Source organism: Callospermophilus lateralis, chromosome 8 (assembly GCF_048772815.1).
Source record: "Callospermophilus lateralis isolate mCalLat2 chromosome 8, mCalLat2.hap1, whole genome shotgun sequence".
Classification (NCBI taxonomy): Eukaryota; Metazoa; Chordata; class Mammalia; order Rodentia; family Sciuridae; genus Callospermophilus; species Callospermophilus lateralis.
Genome location: NC_135312.1, coordinates 139,646,362 through 139,665,125, shown reverse-complemented (window position 1 = coordinate 139,665,125; position 18,764 = coordinate 139,646,362). Strand labels below are relative to the sequence as shown.

General features: G+C 53.3%; 1 protein-coding gene across 3 annotated transcripts in view; it reads left to right on the top strand.

The window, feature by feature from the left end:
• The window catches only part of Synpo2 (synaptopodin 2), a 141,643-nt gene that overhangs the window by 109,986 nt on the left and 12,893 nt on the right, over positions 1–18,764 (top strand). Inside the window, exons 2-4 of one of the 3 annotated variants that reach the window (XM_077110144.1) lie at positions 2,584–2,735; positions 5,968–6,521; positions 8,787–10,984. In XM_077110144.1, the coding sequence (XP_076966259.1) occupies positions 2,584–2,735; positions 5,968–6,521; positions 8,787–10,984 (2,904 nt within the window). Of the gene's footprint in view, positions 1–2,583; positions 2,736–5,967; positions 6,522–6,555; positions 6,763–8,786; positions 10,985–18,764 lie in introns of those variants that run through there. The other 2 variants (XM_077110145.1, XM_077110146.1) reach the window with 2 other exon arrangements.

Here is an 18,764-nt window from a genome sequence, read left to right as displayed (position 1 = left end):
GGTGGCTGATGCGGGTGGCAGGGCGCAGCGGTCCAGCACCTCGCTGGCCCACTTTCTGCTTCTGTTGTATGATTGAGGCAGGTGCCCCATGGCCTGTTTCTTGTTCTCCTCTGTGAACGAGGGCTGTGTGGCTGCCAGCGTAGCCCTGCTCTCCAGGGGTCTCGCAGGGTGGGTGATATGGCACACAGCACAGAGGCGACTGGTGCTGGGGTGTCACTGGGGGGAAGGAGAGCCAGTTTGTATTCTTTTTTTTCTTCCTGGTTCTGGGGACTGAACCTGAAGCCAGCTCTCTACCCACTGAGCTACCTCCCCAGACCCTGGGCTCCAGTTCTTCCTCAGCTGTGAAGTTGGCTGGCCGAGGGAGGGTACTGGCGCATCCTCTGAGGAGACCAGGGAGGCAGCGCCCAGTGTCTGCAGGAGCCTGGAGGAAGAGGGGCCCACGCCAGGGCCACTCTGCTCACGCAGCTGTGGTCAGGGAGCCTTCCCTCTGTTCAGTCGGGGACTCGCCTGTTTTCCAAGAATCCATTCTGTGTCCTGCTCTGCAAACACAGGGCGCCACTTAAAACTCAGACACCCACTGCTGCCGAGGGAGCCACGTGGCCGCGGGGCTCCTGAAGCCCAGCACGTCTGTCCTGGGACATGGCTCCTTTGAACGAATGATCGTTGCTTGCTTTACATATAAATTTCAATGAATGAAAAGTGAACAAATGACTACTCCTGATTTACATGTTCATTGTTGGGTACTGTTTTATCCTTGGCTTGTAACCAAGTCTCTTGTGATCCTTTATCTTGAGTTTTTCATGCAGGGGCTGCAGGTTTAGCTCAGTGGTAAAGCATTTGCCTTGACTGCATGAGATCCTGAGTTCTTCCCCTGCACCCCCAAAATAAGTAAATAGGTAAATAAATAAATAGATATGTCACGCAAAACAAAATAAATATACTTGGCAGTTTAATTGATTGAAAATCAAAATCGGGTGACTATTCTCTTTTTCATTGCCTTTGTCATTTCCTATAGTCTTGAAATAAACTAGTATGTTCTTCCCTGAAAGTATAAGGTCTCTTGTACATTCTAATTAAAGGGTGACCCTCCCCACCCTCCCCTCCCCCTACCTCTCCCCCACCCTTCCTCCCACTTCTCCCCTCCCCTCCCCCACCACTCCCCTGCCCTCCCTCCCCTCCCCTCCTCCTACCTCTCCCCTCCCTCCCCTCCCCCCCCTCCCCCAACCTCTCCCCTGCCCTCCCCTTCCCAGCCAGCTAGCCAAATCGCCTTAAACCCCAGAAGTGAACGTCAAATGCAAAAGCTCCTGGAGATGCACACCTCAGGCCTCCACCAGTCCACGTACTCACCACCAGTGAACCCTTGACAGGAATCAGGCAGGGGCAGCTATCAGAGGTACCCTGAAGTCTGTCTCAGTACCCAGTCAGACACGGCTGGCTACAAAAACTTCTTCAAGAACTGCCACTTCTCTGGTTCAACCTCTCTGCACTGGGGATCCTGACTTTAATAGCTGGAGGGACCACCCTAGGTGGAAAACATCTAGAATAGCGTCCTAAAGTGTCTTAAATTTGAGGTTGTGGCTTGTTTTCTGAGCACCACAGGCTCATATAATAAGATGAAATCTAAACACTTTAGGTCACTCTGGCTCCCAGCAGGAAATAGGTGGTGTGCTCCAAGAAGTGGTTGAAGACTGGGTATGCAGGGACTCAAGGCAGCCCCTGGGGGACAAGAAGTGACATGAAGTGCTCAGAATTCAGAGATCAAAAGCAGGCAGCTCATTACCTAGGGCCTGAGGGTGCCAGTGGACAGGGAGGGCTACTCCAGCACAGCGGTGGGTGGGAAGGACTGACGGCTACTGGGCTCCTGCTCTCACCAGAAGCAGAGCCCTGCAGAGCCAGGGCCAGCAGGCCCAGCAGAGGGATACCCAGCTTCTCAGTGGCCTGCTCCCTGTGACCACGTGTCACCAGGAGGCAGGGTGCTAGGAGCTCAGCCAGGGTCCACTGTGGGGGAGGGCAGCACTGGACCCTGACCCGGCCTGCAAGACTCCTGCCTCTGGTCCTCGGCACCTGGGAGCTGGTGGGCGCCTGTCCCCTGCTCTCCTCTGCAATTCTCTTCTCCATCCACATCCAGCTGCTCTTCCACGTTCCCCCGAGGTCCCCTTTGCTAGAACATGATGCAGTTCTCCTAGCAGGACTTTCATTAGCAACCAAGTGCTTCCTCCTTTCTTGCTGAGATTTGCTGGTTTCTGTCAATCAAGGCTTTCTCTCCTGGACAAACTCCCTGGCTGCATGATCTCCTCCTGGTCCAGAGGTGATTTCACCCTCCGTGCATCTGCACAATCCCCTTCTTGACTGGATGCCCTGTCCTTTGTGTCCTGAGTCACAGTGCCCACCTTCCTTGGCAAGCGGAGGGCTTTTAAATTTTACTAGGATGAGAAGAGGCACTTTTGATTGGGGTAGACAGCCTAGTAGGTCCACAGGTGGCTGGCAGGGCAGAGCCATCTGCAGAGGTGGCCTGTCTCCTGCGGGTGGTGGAGTGGTACTCCAGGCTGCGTGGCTGTAAGGATGCCTCCGTTTTCACTCCAGGTTCGAAGCCAGAGCAAAGCCTCTGGGGCCGGGCTGTGTGAGGGGGATGAGGTGCTGTCCATCAATGGCAGGGCTTGTGCAGACCTGACCTACCCCGAGGTCATCCAGCTCATGGAGAGCGTCGCGGACTCCCTACAGATGCTCGTCCAAAGGTATGCCGGTGGGTGGACTGCGCGCTTCTCCTGCAGCTGGATGGGGACGGTGAAGCCTCCACTGCACACATGCCCTGGACTGTTGAAGGACTTGGGTGCTCGTGGGAGGCCAGCACAAGGAAACAGAAAGACCAGTGTGCTTGAGAATGGGAATTCTGTTCAACCCAGCTTTTTGATTAATTGAGAATTAACTTTAAAAATCTTTGGTTCAAGCACTTGTTGAAAATCTGAGGTATTTCATACTGCTTCCTTAGAAAGCTCAGTATATTGAACATAATTTAATATTTATTTCCAAGAAAATCTTTTCAGATTTTCTGATGGATCAGGATCACTCTGATTATAATTCCCAGATGAATTTAAAATGTTTACATTGAACCATTGGACTATAAAACATTTCAGAGAAAGAGGATACCTAAGAGAAGCAAGCAGAAAACTTAAAAACCACCAGATTTCTGCTTCTCAAGACCTCCAGTAAAATCAATATTTGGGTATGGTCCAAAGCAGATGATGAAAATAAAGATTTTTAGCTATCAGAGCAAGTCAGTTGTGAATATGGTGTCTCCAAATACCAGTATTCCTTAAAAATGCACAGTAAAAGTTTTAACCATCCAAATTAAAGAACATTGAGGCCAATCACAAAAACTGTCACATCAGATTTTATAGGGTACAATCACAGGACATTCTATGCTGATTTTGCAATTGAAGCCATGATCATTACAAGGACTCCAGAAAGGACCCTGGCTTCCCCAGAACAGCCTCTGGGAGACGTCAGGGACCTGGAGGTTGTGCCTTAGCTCTACACAACAATGGCCTAGAGCACCCTCCTCTGCAGTCAATCAGTTCAGTCACATTTCTGTATATACAGGCTCATCACAGCCAAAATATGTGACAGTAAAGGAAATCTAGAATATTCTTAGGCCCAGATTTGAATTTGCTCATCAAGCTCTGTGCAAGGCCTTGGACAACACTTATTTGTTAAACCTCGTTCACTTGTAGAAGGAACCCAGCAGGAATGTGACCAAGTGCTGCCCAAGCTTGCCATTACCATGTTCAAATCTGGGACGTGCCCTGCGACTTCCATCTCTGTCCCTTATATTCAAAAAAAGGAACGACCTTTTTCACTCGGTTTCCCTCTGAATGTGCTTGCCCTCCAGGGCCCAATCTCTGGGCCACACTGGTGGTCGGCCAGTCCACTCCTAATCCCTGCTGTGACTGTGATGGCCACTTCTGGGAAAGTCCTTGATGATTCAAAGCTGCTCCTGGGCACGTTTACTTTCAGAAACAGGCAGACTGCTACTTTTAATAACTGGGATCACTGTGATGATTATTTTTCTCTAAAGTATTTTTTTAACTTTTTATAAAATACATACTTGGTGGAATAAAAAAGGAACTCACATTCAAATCAGGCCAGAGGTAGTCGCCATCCTCACCATGATCACTACCACCATCACCACCACCACCGCTACCACCATCACCACCATCACGCCTTCTGTGGTCTGAGCAGGGATTCCCACCTTGACCGTCTCTCTCACTCTGTCTGCCGTCTGTCTCTAGCAGACAAGGGTTTGACCTTTTCTGTATGTTTGCCCAGAGGTGGCCAGATAAGACTGATTTTAAACACTCCTTTACCATTAAGTCTGTATTATCTTAAATTTTATTAAAATGACAGAATATTTTTAAATGAGTACCTATAACCATGTTGTATAGATTGTGACATTGGATACCTATGTAGACTGAAGAGAAATAAGTCATTAAAATTTAACTTCTCTCTCCCTCCTTCAAACTTTTATGATTTTTCTTCATGTATATATATCTTGCTTCAGCTACCAAGAAAGGCTAGCATTTATCGGCCCCTGGCCTGGTTCCAGACTCTCAGGCTGGAGGGAATGGAAACCACCTCCTCTCAGCTCCATAGCTGATTGCCAACATCATTCACACTGACTCAACCTACTTCCATACCAGTCTTTCCTAAATTAAAACTCTCTGGCCCCCTCATATTCCATTTGATAGAGTATATTCACTATCTCCTGCATAAGGATATAATTTAATATTTTTTAAAGATTTTTTTTTTTTAAAAAAATTCTATATCACCAGGGAACTTTTCAGATTTACTTACATAGAGAACGCTGCATTTTTGTTTTTTTGTTTTGGTCACATGTGAAGTTTGGAGTACGTGTTTCAAATGGGTGTGACATTCTGCCACACACTATGGGAGTCACAGGCAGAATGCCAGGAGCCTCTTCAGCTGATGGCCCTGCACTGTCAGCCTGCATTTTGAGGGAGGCACAGAGGGGCAGGGACAGCTCCTGTGCTACTTGGAAAAACCTCCAAATGTAAGGAATGAAGGCATCAGCAGCAGCTGCCCTGTGAACCACACTTCTCTTCCAAAAGCAGTCAGCGTTCAGTTTCAGAGGGAGGCTGTGTTTAACTCCTGAACTGACATCCCTTCCTCTCACAGACCCAAATTTGCAAAACCAACTGGAAAAGGGTAAGGTCAAAACCTAAGGGCTGCAGAGAGCAGCTTTGGCCTCTTAGCTAAGTGGAGGAGGAGCTTGACTTCAGAGATCCTAAAAGGAAAGTGCTGTAAGAGACAAGCTCAAGTGGAAGGGAATCCATCTCAGATTATAAATACTGGTGACTCAAGGACGCTTGCTGTGTGTTCTCTTTACACAAGAGTCCTGGGCTGGGTCCACTGATTACCAAACACATATTCCTGAGCTTAGCAAGCAGCTTCTCTGTCATTCCTTTCAAGAAAGCACAGCCTCTAAAAGGGTTCCTTGCATCATCAGTCACTTAAGATTGGTCTGAAATTCTTGCTCCTGTTGGAAAAACAAAACAAAACAAACAAAAAAAAAAAAACATGGTTGTTTGAGAACACCCACCCTATTTCAGATAAAGGGCATTCATATAGCTATTACATTTAGCTATATTTAAAAAAATGAAAAAATATAGCTATTTTTTAAAAATAAAAGCCGAATTCAAGGAATAGGGCACGTATTTAGGTTTGAAAATATTTTGCAAGCATTTTTGTTGTGTAATTTTAAATGAAAGTTTATTTGGGAGCTCTTTGGTGTTTCGAACGTGTTGGTGGCTTCAGTTTTCCAATACGTTGCCGTTGGCATTCCGGAGGAAGTGCTGGGATCCCAGTGGTGTACTGGGCATCCCACTGTCCGGAGTTCTTCCTCAGCCAAACGCCCCGATCTAACTGTGGGTTGTGTTTTTCTGTACGCAGACCAACCAGTGGAGCCAGTGAGACTTTGGTCTCTAAGCCCGAGAACAAAGCCCTGGAGCATCTCACACTCGGGGGGCAGGTGGAAAGTACCTCCCGGCAGATTCCTCTGGCCACCTGGCCCCAGCGCAGAGAGCAGAATGGAGCTCTGGCCCCAGCAGACGGAGGGGCTGTCGCCCGCGGGCGCACGGTGGAGCTGCGGCTGAGCCTCCGACCCCCGCAAGAGCCACCCTCCCTGCCCCCCACCACGGGCCTCGGGGGAGGTCAGCAGCCCCAGGCTCAGTCCCCCGGCCCCTCCCTGGTCCCCTCCGGGAGTCCCTCCCCAGATCCCATTCCTACCCGGGGGGACGAGCAGTGGCCGCAGACCCCGCCCCCCGGCCCCTCCCCTGTCCCGGCTCCCGCCCCCTCGCCCACCCCGGGGGACGGGCAGTGGCCGCAGACCCCGCCCCCAGGGCTCCAAGCCGCGCGCCTGGACGGTGCCGCCCCGCAGCCCGCAGACGCTCCGCGCCCGGGACCGGACCGCAGCCGCCCGCACCGGCACCGCGCGCGGCACGCGCGTAAGTCCCAGGCCTCCCGCCCCGCTGCGTGGGTGGCCCTGTCTCTCGGCGGCCCCGGTGCACCTAGGAAGGCAGGGAGAGCAGGCGGGAACCGGACGCGGCCTCTGAGTGGGGGGCGGGACCGAGGCTGCGCCGAAACCTGGGTTCCCGAACTTGTGAGCCCTGGGGCGCAGGGACCGCCAGACAGTGCGGCCAGCGAGCTGCAGCGGTCGCTTGGGAGGCGGTAACGTCTCACGTTCAGGTAGCGCCGGACACTGGGGAACAGGTGGCCTCCCGGGTTTAACGTCCAAGACGGCCCAGCGTGCTCCCGGGGCCGCCTCTCGAACCCGGGCTGCTCTCTGACTTGAAAGCTGCTCTTCCTTCCCGAGAAGTCGTCCTGCAGCTTGATGATGCTGCAGAACGCGCTTGACAGACAAGGCCATGTGTCTGTCCAGCGGTCACACGATCCGGGCTTGTGCAAGGCTTCGCTGGACTCTGCAGCCTGCCGCGCGCCTTCTGGACACCGCGCAGGCTCCAGGCGGTGCCGGCGCTGAGGGTCCCGGGCCCAAGCACAGACTCCGGGCAGTTAGGCGCGGTTCACCCAGGCCTGAGGGCGGGGCGGGAGTGAGGACGAGGGACAGGGCTGGGGTTAGGGGCTGGTATCTTCGCGCCCGCGCCCCGTGTGTGTGTGTGTGTGTGTGTGTGTGTCCTTTACGATTCTGGGAATTTCAGATGAGGACACAGAGAGGCCGAGGCCCTTGCTCGGTGAAGGTTCCACAGCAGCAGCGAGCCTCTGCGGAGCGCAGCGCTCCTTTCCGCGCATATTTTTAGCATGACCATTTGTACTTCCTTGGCAAGTGCTGCCCGTCTTCGCAAGGCCGCGGGGCCGTCTTCACATTTATAGCATGTTAAATGGGCGCACTGAGACGGTGTCCACATACTTTGGCAGTGACGTTAGCAGCAACTGTGCAACTGTGAGTGTCAGTTTAATAATAAGTTGTATAACGTCGGTCAGGAAGGAACCGCAGTTGGTAATGACCGCGCTTCTAACTTCTCTCCATGAGAAATTTCTTCACTAGTGAATATGACTTTCTTAAAAAATGACTTCCTGGGATTACATTTTATTTTAAAAAAATTAACCATTATATCTATTTCTCTTGTGACAAAAGAGCTAATTTTCAATCATAAAATACCCATTTTTCCCCTGAAATTTCCATTTAATTATCTTGATAAATTAATGCTTGTGTATCATATCCATTATCCTTAAAAGCATGATTATAATTAACTCATGCAATAAATTAATTTGACACCATTCACTTTTACATTATAAAAGTGTAAATATGACTTTTTGTTATTTTATAACTATCAAGCTCTTGTTTTAAATGACTTAATTGCTGCACCAATTCTTATACCAGTTAAAAGCTCATAGTCTATAATTTTAAAATTTCCCCAAGATTTACTTTTACTGCAATTAAAGCAGTATATTTCCAAAATAGCAAATTCTACAAATTTGGCTAGGTAACTTTGTAGCTAGAGTTTATTACAAGTATTTACAGTGACCCAGTATCCTGATTTATAACTAATTATTCAGTATTTGGACAGAATTTGGAATTTATATTAGTTCAATAGCTATCACTGAAAAGAGGGGTGGTTGTCAAAGTAAAAAAAAAAAGAAAAGAAAAGAAAATGAAAAACTAAATATCTAAATTCATTATATTAAAACACTTAGGACAGGTTTTAAATGTTCTTGGGACACATCCTCTCCTTTTTAAGATACTTAAAAACAGTTAAAATTTACATTTTATCTTTTAAATATGGAAGTACAAAGTATATTTTGTTTTTCAGAAAATATTATATTCTTAATTATGTTCTTTTAAATTCTAATTGCATCCCGGTTGCTAACAATTTCTAGCCAGTGTTCTATTGCTAAAGTGTAAGGATGGGTGGAGAGCACAAATGTATGAAACGTGTTCTACTCAGCATATATGAAATGCATTCATGGAGCAGGCACTCTAGAGTCATATACATTCTGTGCCATTACAGAAATATCCATTTTAAAAGAAATAAGGGGCTGGGGTGTAGCTCAGGGTGCTCAGCCTGTGTGTGCCCAGTGTGCATGAGGCACCAAAAAAGAGAGAGAAGAATGAGTTGGAGTCTTTCAAAGTACAGCTCCCCTTGGAGGAGGGTCTTGTGCCTGCACCCCAGGGGCGTAGTTTTTGGGTTGCTGTGGTGTGTTCCTTGAGCTCCTCTCTCAGAATGATCCTCTGGTCCTTCTTCTTTTCCCAGGGCTCAGGAGGAGTGAGAGCCTGTCAGAAAAACAGGTGAAAGAAGCCAAGTCCAAATGCAAGAGTATCGCTCTGCTGCTCACGGAGGCCCCCAACCCCAGCTCCAAAGGGGTGCTGATGTTTAAGAAGCGCCGGCGCAGGGCCAGAAAGTACACCTTGGTCAGCTACGGTACCGGGGAGCTCGAGAGGGAGGCAGGCGAGGAGGAGGAGGAGGAGGAGGAGGAGGAGGGCTTTAGGGAGCACCCGTGCGAGCTTGCGCCCTTCCACACCAGTGAGTCAGAGGCGGACGAGGACTTGCCGTCTGACACTGACCGCAGCGGGCAGGCTGTGAGCTTCGACTGGGACTCTGGACTGGTGGACATTGAGAGGAAGCTGGATAGAGGGGATAAAATGGAGATGTTGCCAGACACCACGGGCAAGGGAGCCCTGATGTTTGCCAAGAGGAGGGAGAGAATGGATCAGATCACAGCCCAGAAAGAAGAGGAGAGAGCCGGTGAGCTAGCAGGGAGAGAAGCCGAGGCTGCCCTCGCAGACGGCCTAAGAACCATGGCCTCCTACCACAGCACAGAGGGGCAGTCTGTGAGGGTCCAGAGCTCAGTGAGCAGGAGCTACATCCAGCTGGGCCCGAGTCCCGGCCACGCGCCCCAGCAGAACGGCCTTAGTGGGGGCTCTGTGGCAGCAGAGGCCCAGAGGATGATCCCAATGAACAGAACCGCCAAGCCCTTCCCCGGGTCTGCGAACCCGCCAGCAGCCCCCTTCTCCCCCACCCGGAGCATGGCGAGTCCCATCTCTGACTTCCCGGCACCTCCACCGTACTCTGCGGTCACTCCTCCACCGGACACTTTCTCCAGAGGGGTGTCAAGTCCTGGGGCTGGCCCGGCACAGCCCCCTCCCTGGCCTCAGCCTGCCCCGTGGACCCAGCCAGCCTTTTTCGATTCCTCTGAGCGAATAGCTTCCCGGGATGAGAGGATCGCAGTGCCGGCAAAGAGAACGGGAATACTGCAGGAAGCCAAGAGGAGAAGCACCACAAAGCCCATGTTCACCTTCAAGGAGCCCAAAGTAAACCCGAACCCCGAACTCTTGTCCCTGCTTCAGAATGCAGAGGGCAAACGGGGCACTGGAGCTGGCGGTGACTCGGGGCCCGAGGAGGACTACCTCAGCCTGGGAGCAGAGGCCTGCAATTTCATGCAGAGCCCCTCTGCCAAACAGAAGACCCCCCCTCCTGTCGCCCCCAAGCCTGCGGTCAAGTCTTCCTCCCAGCCAGTCACTCCAGTTTCTCCAGTGTGGGCTCCGGGGGTGGCTCCCACCCTCCCTCCTGCCTTCCCCACATCCAGCCCACCACAGGGCACTGTCGTCTCCTCCATCAAGGTAGCCCAGCCCTCCTATGCTCCTGCCCGGCCCACGAGTGCGCTGAACCTGGCTGGTCCCTTTAAAGGACCACCGGCAGCAGTGGCCAGTCAGAACTACACACCGAAGCCAGCAGCACCTGCATCCCGGGGAGGTGCTGCTCATTCTGCTGCGGCAGGACCATCCACCGAGTTGCCTGGAATGAGTGGGAAGGGGGCCCAGCTCTTCGCCAAAAGGCAGTCGAGAATGGAGAAGTACGTGGTGGATTCCGACACCGTGCAGGCCCACGCCACCCGGGCACAGTCCCCCACGCCGTCCCTCCCAGCCAGCTGGAAGTACTCCTCCAACGTTCGTGCACCGCCTCCTGTGGCCTACAACCCCATCCACTCCCCCTCCTACCCGCTGGCTGCTCTCAAGTCTCAGCCGTCGGCCCCACAGGCTTCCAGAGTGGGCAAGAAGAAGGGCAAGAAGCCCCTCAATGCTCTGGACGTCATGAAGCACCAGCCGTATCAGCTCAACGCATCCTTGTTCACCTTCCAGCCTCCAGGTGCCAAGGATGGCCTCCCCCAGAAGCCGCCCATCAAAGCCAGCCCAGCCCCGGCTGTGAACCAAGCTCCACCTCCCGGGTCCGTCACCATGGGCTCACCCAGGGCCGCACAGGCTCCCTCGGTGTGCTCCCTGCCCGCCTACGGTTCCCAGCCCTGTCACTTTGCAGAGCCCACCTCGCCAGCCAGCGCGTCCCCAGTGCCTGTGGGCGTCCCCGCCCCTCCCAGGCAGGAGTCAGCCTCTTCGTCTTATCTTGTGGCACCAAGGCCCAAGTTCTCTGCCAAGAAAAGCGGAGTTGCCGTGCAGGTGTGGAAACCATCTATCGTGGAAGAGTAGCCTCGTAGCCACCACCACTGTCCACTAGCTTGAAATGAGTTGTTTGCAGTGTTACGTGAGCCCTGAGAATGCCTAGCAGACCCTCCACTTGCTTGATTTCAGATATGTCACCTCCCAGTCTGGGTCCAAGGAGTCAAAAATCCAACTCAGATTGATTTAGGACATACTTCTTTGCACACTTTAAAAATCTGAATCCCCACATAGATGTGTGCCAGTACTTGAAGTAAGCAGGATGCTTAGGATTTATGCTTTAGCCACAAGAAAGACAGCGGTCAGCTCATCAAGGTCAGGACACAGCCTTGTGCCGGTGCAGAGGTGGAGGACACAAGCGCGTGTAAACTGAGACTTCCCTTCTAAGTTGAGCTCAACCTCTTTTGCTAGGTCCAGGGAGTGAAGTCTGTCGAGGATGGGGTGGGCTCTGGGCGGCCCCCTCAGACCCGACTTGGCATCTCAGAAGAGGTGCTGGGGCACGCAAGGCTGAGGGGTTGGGGAGGGGAGGTCTGAGAACTGCTGAGCACTCTTGGTGCAGACTTCCCTGCTGGGTGTCCGTGCATGCAGTGGCCACTTCAGCAGACTGACCTAGAGTGACAAGGAGAGGGCAGAGAGGGAGACATCCCCAGATGGACTCCTCCCCTCCCAGTTGCTTAAGGGCCAGGCATGCCCATCTCCAATTGCCCATGAAGGCGCAGGTGGTTTTCCTGGGCTGAGGCAGGTGGCAGAGAGCAGGGCAGGAAGCAGCTCGGGGAGTAGGGGCAGGTGCCTGCAGAGCCACACAGTGGGGACCCAAGGGTCCCTGGCTTGAGCAGGAGCAGCTCCCCTGCAGGGTACTCAGGGTGAGCACCAGCGTGGCCACGCAGGCCTCTGTGCCCTGAGCCCTGGGGAGGGCTTTGCTGCTGCTGTCCTGGCACCTCCACTTTCCTCCTCTGTGATGGACCAGGGTTGTGCAGGCAAGGTTGCCTCATAAGTGTGGACGGCCACACCATGCCTTGTCCCCCTGGCCACCAGGTTGACAATGGCACTGAGAGTAGACCCAAGAGCTTTCCAGACCTGAGCGTGACCATCCACGGAAAGTATTCAAAAAGAGGTGTGCAGACAGCTACACGCAGGTATGCAGATGGTGGGTGTGTAGAAAGGCCCAAGGAGAACGTCACTCTGTGTGGGGGACGCTCAGAGACCTCTCATAGAGACCTTCGTGGCTGGAGGGCACGCAGCACCACCACCCTCTGAAAGCTCTCTGCTCCTGTCCTTTTCCTATGGTCACTGTGCATCTCTGTTTTTCATTGTCTTATTAAAATATTACTGTCCTCTTTATCTGCTCATTTTAGAAATCTGTCTTGTTGAGTTATTCTGACGTCACTTCTCAAATATTCCTTTCGTAGTGTCTGAACTTCCTTTGAGTGAGCATCCATTTCTTCACAGATTGTAAGACTGCGAGCCTCAGCTGTTTCTACAAGGTACATTCAGAGGAGAATTAAGCCAATGCCAACGATGGGACTGATTCTTCTGTTTTATTTTTTTCTCTGTAAAACCTGCCATTGTGTTTGGTGGCAATACAACCACAGGAAGTGGGCCTAGGATTTGCCTTTTCATGAAATCAATGAGGAAGATGAATGTAGGATAGAGAGGAAAGCAGTCTACCCCTTACATAACACAGCCCTTTCTGTTATGTCCCTGTTGGGTGCTGTGTGTTCTGCATTGTTTTCTAATAGAACAACCCAAAGAGCCTTCCTAAGGTGTAGCAGGTAAGGAACTTATTCTCCTATCTGAGTGCTTACCTGTATCTTTCTAACTGCATACTTACCTAGATCATTCTTTTTTAAAACAAAATATTCACTTTTTAGTTGTAGTTGAACACAATACCTTTTTTTAAAAAAAATTTTTTAATGTGGTGCTGAGGATCAAACCCATGTGCTAGGCAAGTGCTCTACCGCTGAACCACAACCCCAGCCCAAACTGAGTGCTTACCTAGCCTCTGAAGCATGGCAAAAGTTAGAGGAAATACGTGGACCACACTGACCGTCAATTTGAGATCGGTCAGAAGTGTCCCAGATGATAGTCTTCCCAGTTGTCTAGAGCTGTGGTGCACAGGAATGAGAAGTGTTTGGGGCCCGTTTCCTGTTGGACAGGTGGCAGTCTGCAGAGCTGCTGTTTGCAGTTGATGACTAAGGGCAGCTAACATGCCTGTGTGTTCTTGTCCTCTGGGGACAGGCTTCCCAGAAAGCACCCAGGAGTTTGCCGGCTCACAGCTGAAGCATCCAGTTTCCATCCTGGTCGTGGGGGGCTTATCTTGGATCAGACTTTATAGGAGAAAGGTGGAAATTCTGTGGGATGATGCACACAGCAGAGTTTGACTTCTCTGGAGGACACAGGAGGGAGGGAGAGAGATTTCTTTTCCCTCTTCTCCCACTGGGCCTGTGTGGCCAGATCCTAGAGGGCTGGAGGGCTGGACTCCAGCCGAGCCGCCCTTGGGGGCCACTCTGCAGCCTGCAGTCGCTCTCTGTGGTGTGGAGGTTGGTTGATTGGTTGGTGGGGGCTGAGGTCTGGGAGGCATCATCCTGGCTCTTGGTTAGCTTGGTGGCCAGGCAGAGTGCCCAGGCCTGGTTGTCAGCGCAGTAGCCGCACTCCTAAGAGGGTACTGCATCACATTAGGAGCTGTAGTGCCACCTCAAAGAACCCTCTGTGCAGGTGACAGGGCACTGGGATGTACGGTGCCGATAGCGGGCGACTTACTGCAGGGCTTTGGGCAAAGGCTCTTCCTGCGGGCTTCCCTAGCAGGACCTCCGGCCTCTCCTCCAGGCGGGCGGGTTGTGCAGAAGGGGCAGGAAGCTGCGTGGACAGAGCTGCTGCCCGTCCTGTGAAGTGCATACGGCTGGTTGCAGGGCGAGGCTGGGAGTCTGAGCGAGGTTGCCACTTGGCCTTAGAACATTCAGTTCTGTTTCTCACATCTCCATAGATGTGCTGGAAGCAGCATTTCTGCCCTTGGACCAGCCACTGACAGTGTGAAGCCCGCACCTAGAGCACTTTGGCCATTCCAGAGCGTGGAAAGCCACGCGCATCAGAGATCTAGTAAGATGCTCAACGATCCCATGACCAACTCCCATTTTGCACCAACTCTCCACTTAATCCTCACTGGGCGCGGCCCATTTGATCCCAGCTGAGCTGTTCTGGTCCATGCCGACCACCTCCCCAGCAGTCCGATGCTCTAGGGCAAGACCCACACCTGCAGTGTCACTAACAGTGTCCCACACTTAAATGTATGTGGGAGGCCTTTCCTGCTTGCCATGGCTGAGGGTCCTCCTCCGCCGTGGGCACGTCACAGGCGCTGCCCACGCAGCTCTCAAAGGCAGAAGGCGAGAGCGTCTGCCCTGGGGGCTGATGGCAAAGGCCTGCTGCCTGCAGCTTCTCAGTTGCACCCCCAGAGAACCTGCGAGCTCCCCTTCCAAGGGCGAGTTTCTGAATCGGCACCCAGTCACCACCAGCCCGTCAGAAGGGTCTGCGGTGGGGCATCAGGGAAGAGTGGACCGAGAGGCTACTGCTCCAATCCCTCTGAGGGAGGGGCGGCGCCCTGCCCCTACCCTCCCCCTGCCCTCCCGGAGCCAGGCGGTGGGCTTGCGCTAAGATGTGTTTGAAAGTTCATGAGAAAAACATGTCAATGCCAAGAACCAACACTGCTTTCCCAGAAATAGTGACCTCACCGGGGTCCTGTCCCCATGTCACTGGACTCTGGGGGACACAGACTCCAGCAACACTTCAGAGCTGCCAATGGAGTCGACAAGTGTTCTGGGAAAATGCAGAGCAGGGCATCTCCTCCCGACTCCCGGGTGGCCTGGGGTGCAGCGGCTGGTAGACCCCACAGGGCCCACAGAGCAGGCAGAGGGCCATGCAGTCACCCCTAAGCACCAGCCCCAGGAGCCTGGAAGTAGAACCATCGTCTCCCATGCGACCTGGTAGTCAGTTTCTTAAAGTTTAAGAACTTGTGTTTCTGTGGTGTGTGTATTGGTACACTAAAGTAGCATTTGGAGATCTTGGAACTACTCAGAGGCCATTGAAGGAAGAAGAATTTAATTAGGTCCCCACATCTGGCCTAAGATGCAGCTGGGTGGCCAAACACTGGCTTATCCATGTGAGACTCTGGGTCCCACCCAGCACATCAACAAATAAGTCCAGTCCTGTCAGGTATTTCTCAGACTCCTGGCTTTATGGACGGCTTCCCCACCAGGAGGGTGCCCGTCAAGGGCACGGCCGGAAGCGGCCCTTCCACACAGCCTGTGGCTCAAGCCATCTTTTCCGTATGGATACATCCCATTTTTCGGATTTTCATTTTGTTGAGAGCTCCCCGTGCTGGTGTGAGTTCCTTGTCTTGAGGTGTTGATCTGCAGTGTGTGCCACGCATGGGGTGCACATTCCGGGCAGCTGGCAGGGCCCTCTCAGCCCATTCCTCCCCTGGGTGCTGTGCAGAGTGATGGCTGGGTCGGGGCTGCCTGGGAGAGCCTGCTTTCCCACTCTGCTGCGAGGCGGTTCATGGAAAACCTTCCTGCCCTGTAGCTGGCCCTGGGCTGGGAGGAAGGGCCACATGAGGACGAAGCTGTGCAGGGGTGTTGGTCTGGCACTTCCTTCAGGGGTCTCGGGTGTATTTAGTTGGGGAATTACTGTTTCCAGGTCACGGTGCAAGTCAGGGAGCACAGTGAGGGGAGCCTGGTGCCTTCAGATGAAAGGTGGGAAGAGGGAGGGGAGCTAAAGTGCCCGCCTGGTGCCAGGAAGTGGGCCGATCACTGCCCCTAGGCTGCAATGATGAGACCCCAGCCAAGCAAACCTCAGGGATGAGTGCCTCTCAGGAAGGACTCTCTTGACCAGGGGTCTTACGGGACAGGCCATCCTCAGCCCCACCTCAGGGAGACAGATGGGGCTCCACAACACCAGGGCGGAGTGCCCGGCCCAGGAGTGGGGGATACGGCGGAGCCGCTGCTCAGCTTCTCCTGCAGCGAGGCGTTCCCCATGTCATCTGGAGCTCGGGGCCAGACGGCTCATTCAGCAGTCACCAAGCTGCAGCAGTGTGCTCGGGGTGGGTGTGTGGCCTCCCTGCCCGTGAGTCCTGCAGGACTGGGACCCGCTGCCCGAGCCCACTCAACTGTGGAGCCTGTCGGCACAGGCCCGAGGTTTGGCCTTGTCCAGTCACTTTGGGAAAGGATTAGTCACAAGGCCATAGGTGAAGCCCAAGTGAGTCTGTGTGAACCCCCGGATTCTCCCATTTTCTAATTTTGGGATGAGCAGGGGATCTTTGTGACATAAAAGGAGGGCCCCCCCTTCTGTATCACTTGGGGGCTTCCTTACCAGTGGTGAGTCAGCACTGAGCCTAGTCTGCTCCAAAACCACCCTGACCCGAGGCATTTCCACAAGGATCATCCCAGACTGGGGACTCCAGTGTCCAGCATTTCGAGGCACACTCTGCCCACAGTAGCCCGGGGACCTGGGAGCCGCCCTGGTGTGCCAGGCAGCAGAGCCCCTGGTTCCTCACACTCTTTCCCCAGAGACTCCAGCAAGGGTGCGTTGACACCCATGTTCTCCCAGGCGTTTTCTCGAGCTGGGTCTCATGGCCACTTTGAAAACACCTCCATAGGCACCAGTGACCTAGACCCCGAGTGTAGGTCCTGCCAGCACTGGCTCTAGGAGCCCAGAGGCCGCAGGTTAGCTGGGATGCCACGTGTGCTCACGGAGCTGGCTTCACGGGGAGCAGAGCCACGCGGTGGGAGACAGGTGCCTCTGAGCCCTCTGCAAGCCTTGGCCCGTTAGAGCGCCAGTGGCGTGAGGACGTTCAGATGGGAGAGCGCAAGTCGAGGAGAACCAGGGGCCATTCTGAGCAAGGAGGCTGAGACTCACCACTCAGTGGCCAGCCACAGCACCCTGACCACAGGGTACCCCACCTCTCGTGATGCCGTGGACGTGGGTCACAGTGGAGGCAGTTACTCACCAGAGGCAGACAGCAAGCAAGTCTCAGAGTTGACAATTATGTCACCTTCTAAACAAAAGTGAAAAGTCACTGAAAAAGCTCAGAGTTCCGCCGTTCCAGGGGACAGACACACATGACAGGGCGCATCGGGGGGAGGGCTGCAGTCTTCGTTTCCATGGGCCTCTCTGCTGACCTCACAGTCCAGGAGGAGAAGCTCTGCATTTCCTGGTTTCCCTGAGTGGAGATTCACTTCGACACCCACCGCGGCCAGCAGCCAGCACCAGGGCCAGCTAGCATATCATCAGGGCCAGGCTAATTCGCACCAGGCAGAGTAGGGAAAGTCTGATAACAACATTGAGAAAAGATGTTTCCACATTTATAGATTTAAAAACAGCTGTGATTTGATTTGGGGGAATTGAAAGATAACCACTTCTTCCCTGAGCTGCCCACGGCTGGGTGAGAGACGCTCGCCCCTTCCCAGCACAGAGGCACTCCCAATGGTTAGGAGCAGGCTGTGGCCACACCAGGCCCAGCAGAGCCTGTGCCCCAGCCAGACCTACTCTCCAGCAACCCCTGCACCCAGCCATTTGTCCCCCAGCCACAACTGCCTCCAGCCAGGCCTGCGTCCCAGACACCCCTGCACCCAGCCAGGCCTGCACCCCAGACACCCCTGCACCAAACCATACTTGTACCCCAGCAAAGCCTGTGCCCCAGCCACCCCTGCACCCCAATGGCCCTTCTCCCCGCCAGTCCTTCTTCCAGCTGCTCCTGTGCCCTGGCCAGGCCTGCCTCCTGCTAACTGGGAGATGTGAAACAAACCACCCGGTAACTCAGCTCTGAAGTGAAAGGTGCTGCAGGGCAAGTCCTCAGCACCTTAGGTGTGGATGTCACCCTGCAGTGCCCCCACCAAAGAGCTGCTGTTCCAAAAGCTTCCAAGGAGGAAAATGGTGACTGAATCAGTTCTTTTGTGGTCTCTGTTAGCGTGATCTCCAGGTTAAGGGACCTGCCACAACTAAGGGGCAGCAGAAGCAGTGCCTGTGGGCGCTTATGCCAGCATCAGGGCTCTGCTCTCGGGAGTGTGGCAGCTGGAAGCCCCACCCGGCTTCCCTGCGTCCTGGGATCTGCAGCAGTTGGCACGCACAGCTGCCCCATCCCTGCCTCCAGCTCCGCCCTAGGACAAAGGGTCAGCAACCTGGCCTGCGCAGAGTAACTGATCCCCCTGCCTGAGGAATACAGTCCCTCTCCAAAAATGGAAAGGGTGAAACCTCGGTTGGCCCAGAGCACCCCCCCACACACACACAGGGCAAAAGGCGAGGACAGTTCTCAGAAGCCCAGTGACCAATGTGGTGGGGAACCTGACATTCCAGCTGCCTTTCAGGCCCAGGGGACTTTTGTGGCTTTTCTGATACTTCTAGAATCTTCTAGAATGCTTCTGAGTCAGAAGCAGAGGTCAGGGCTGATCTTGAGAAAAAAAAAAAATCAAAACAGCTGAGTTCTGGAAGCTTTGTCTGAAGCCAAAGTAACTTTGTTTCAAATACAATTAAATTGATACAGTTTAGTTTTTCTTTTGTGACCTTTAGTTACATTAAAAAACAACAAACAGGTCCTCTCTGCGCAGGGCTTGCTTTCTTCTCTGAGGACGTCTTGGACTCCTGAGGCCATCCTCAAAGCGACTGCAGCGCTGAGTTAAGGCTTCCCAGTGAGGCTTAGGGTTGGGGTTTGGCTTCTGGCTGTTTTCAACCACCCTGGGATCTGTTGAAGGTGGCACACCCTGCGCTCTGTGCTGTTGGACAGATGGTGCTC